Here is a 2,333-nt window from a genome sequence, read left to right on the forward strand (position 1 = left end):
CCGCTGCATCCTCCCGAAGTCTGTGCCTAGGCTGCCTTGCAGTCCTCTCTGCTGCCACTGTTGCCCCTGCAGGGCAGCCTGGAGGCAGCAGTGATGGTGACAGAGTGTAGCTTGGGTGCAGGCTCCAAAACGACATGCATGATTAATGCATTAAAAATAATTATACAAACAACGATTAACATGTTACTCGCATGTGCTAACTGCAATTGAGAGCCCTAATCCCTATTTTTTTGTAATGCTGAACTGATATGCAGTGCTGACTTCAAGCTGGGAATGAAGTGTGTAGGGTTAAGAAAAGTACCATTCTTCTCAATTTTAGGTGTTTCAAGTGTGGAAGGAGAGGCTTGCTTTGCTGTCTGATGACAACAAGAATGCCTTGACTGTTGATATGGATAAAATAATGTTAGCAGCAGCAGAAGATATTCACATTTACTTTGATGACAGTGGTAGGTATAGAATTCTAAAACATCTCTTTTATAGAATGATCCCAGATTCTGTTTCTCTTCTTAAAGCTTCATTTTTATGTACTTACTTGGTTTAATTGTAAACTAGATTCTAGTAAACTAATAAGCTGTTCACTGGCTGGACCTTTACTTCTGCTGAATTTTGCACCTCTTTTTAAAGGACATGTTTTTATCTTTTTACCTTTGCTAAATTTTATGAAGATGATTTTAAATACCCTCATCTTTTCCTTGTCCTCTTTTGCATTCTTTTAGCCTATTTTCTGGATCTTAGTTAAATGTATGGTAGAGTGTAAGTAAAAGATTTGGAATAAGATTTTTGTTTTCTTTCTAACAGGAAGACGTTTTGCTAGAATCTTGATGGGCTTTTGGTATCGCACTAGTGCTGTTATCTCTGAAGGTGCTCCAGTGGGGGCCAAAGTTTTCTCTTTTGGACCTGAAAAAGCTAAACCTGTTGTAACAGCAAAATATGAGTAAGTTCCAGTCTTTCCTAAGGCATGTCTACATCACAGCTTGTAGTTTCATTTAGAAATACCTGAACCAGCCAAAGTACTAAAAACAGTGTAGCTGGGGCAGCACAGAGCCTAGCTCAGGCTGATTTATCTTGCTTCTTGTCTAGACCAGGGATGGCCAACCTGCAGCTCCAGTGTCCAAACTTCCGAGTCCAAACTGAATAATGCGCTTGCTGCGAGCAGTCGCATCACGTGACATAACATCTATGGAAGCTGGTCGCTGTGTGTTTGTGCAAAGCTTCAAGGAGATGCATATTAACTTCTGAAGAGCCACATGTGGCTCCAGAGCTGCAGATTGGCCACCTCTGGTCTAGACTCTTTCTAGTACCTAAACTAGATGATTTAAAATGGACTTGAGTACTAAACTCTGGTACAGTTTGCTGTGTGGATAGACACTTTGCGACTGTATTGTATGTCACCCTTGTGCATTAAAGTTCCCTTATTATTTGACCCAACTTCTCTTCTGGAGTCCAGCTGGGTTATTTTTCTTTCTTTTCTCAAATATCCGCTTAAGATTATTGTATTTCAACCTTATAGCTTTACATTATTCTCAAACAAGCTCTATAAATCTGTTAGAAAACAGATTCATGTAACAAACTATTTCTAATCCCTTCCTATACCTCAGCTACACCCCTTAGGAAAGGGGCCTGTAGTGCAACGTCAAACAAACAAACAAACAAAGCAAACATCATCTGGTATCTGAATAGTTCACATCACTGTTCACACACTGGTTGAAAAGATGTATTTTCATTGGAATTAATATATAATATCTGTTATAAAATATGCCAGTGTCAAAGCTATGCAAAATATTTGCACTGTTGGCACGTTAATAAAATAATATTCTCCTAAGTTGTAAAGAGTAAGAGGCATGTGGCATTTTTGTGCCAAACTTAAGATATGGTGGGTGTCCTTTTAAAAAATTATATTATTCCAAGAGATGCTATGTAGGGTCCAAACCCTGAGGAAATATCCCCCTTTGCTTTCTGTCTAAGTCCACCTCTGCTGTATTTGAAACCTACCTCAAGGTTTTTCTAAGACTCTTTTCCTCTTGAGGGACGTAGTGAGTCGTGTCAGTTCCTGGTTCATGAGTGCAACTAAATTGTGCTTTCTGCCACTTTCAGTGGAGAACAAGGGTCAAATGGATAGAGAAACTCAATTTTTGGGAAGTGCCTGTCACTGCAGTGTTAAGGTGGTCCTGCTTAGGGAAGGATTGGCACAGACTCTTTGGTCAGCATAGTTATACTGCTACTGCTCATGGTCATCCTAGCCAAAGAACATACTTCCCATTTTTGCCAGGACGCTCATTTTAAACATCTCTCCAGGGAATCCTGTTGGATATGCTTTTATCCTGCTTTCAGCA

At 39.9% G+C, this 2,333-nt stretch overlaps 1 protein-coding gene across 1 annotated transcript in view; it reads left to right on the forward strand.

The window, feature by feature from the left end:
• Positions 1-2,333, forward strand: part of MAIP1 (matrix AAA peptidase interacting protein 1) — a gene marked incomplete at its 5' end in the record, with an annotated part of 8,371 nt that overhangs the window by 4,104 nt on the left and 1,934 nt on the right. The window contains 2 exons of the mRNA XM_006029763.2: positions 320-446; positions 799-934. Coding sequence (XP_006029825.2) covers positions 320-446; positions 799-934 — 263 coding nt within the window. The remainder of the gene's footprint in view (positions 1-319; positions 447-798; positions 935-2,333) is intronic.

The sequence above is a fragment of the Alligator sinensis genome, unplaced genomic scaffold, assembly GCF_000455745.1.
Source record: "Alligator sinensis unplaced genomic scaffold, ASM45574v1 scaffold258_2, whole genome shotgun sequence".
In the NCBI taxonomy this organism is placed as follows: Eukaryota; Metazoa; Chordata; order Crocodylia; family Alligatoridae; genus Alligator; species Alligator sinensis.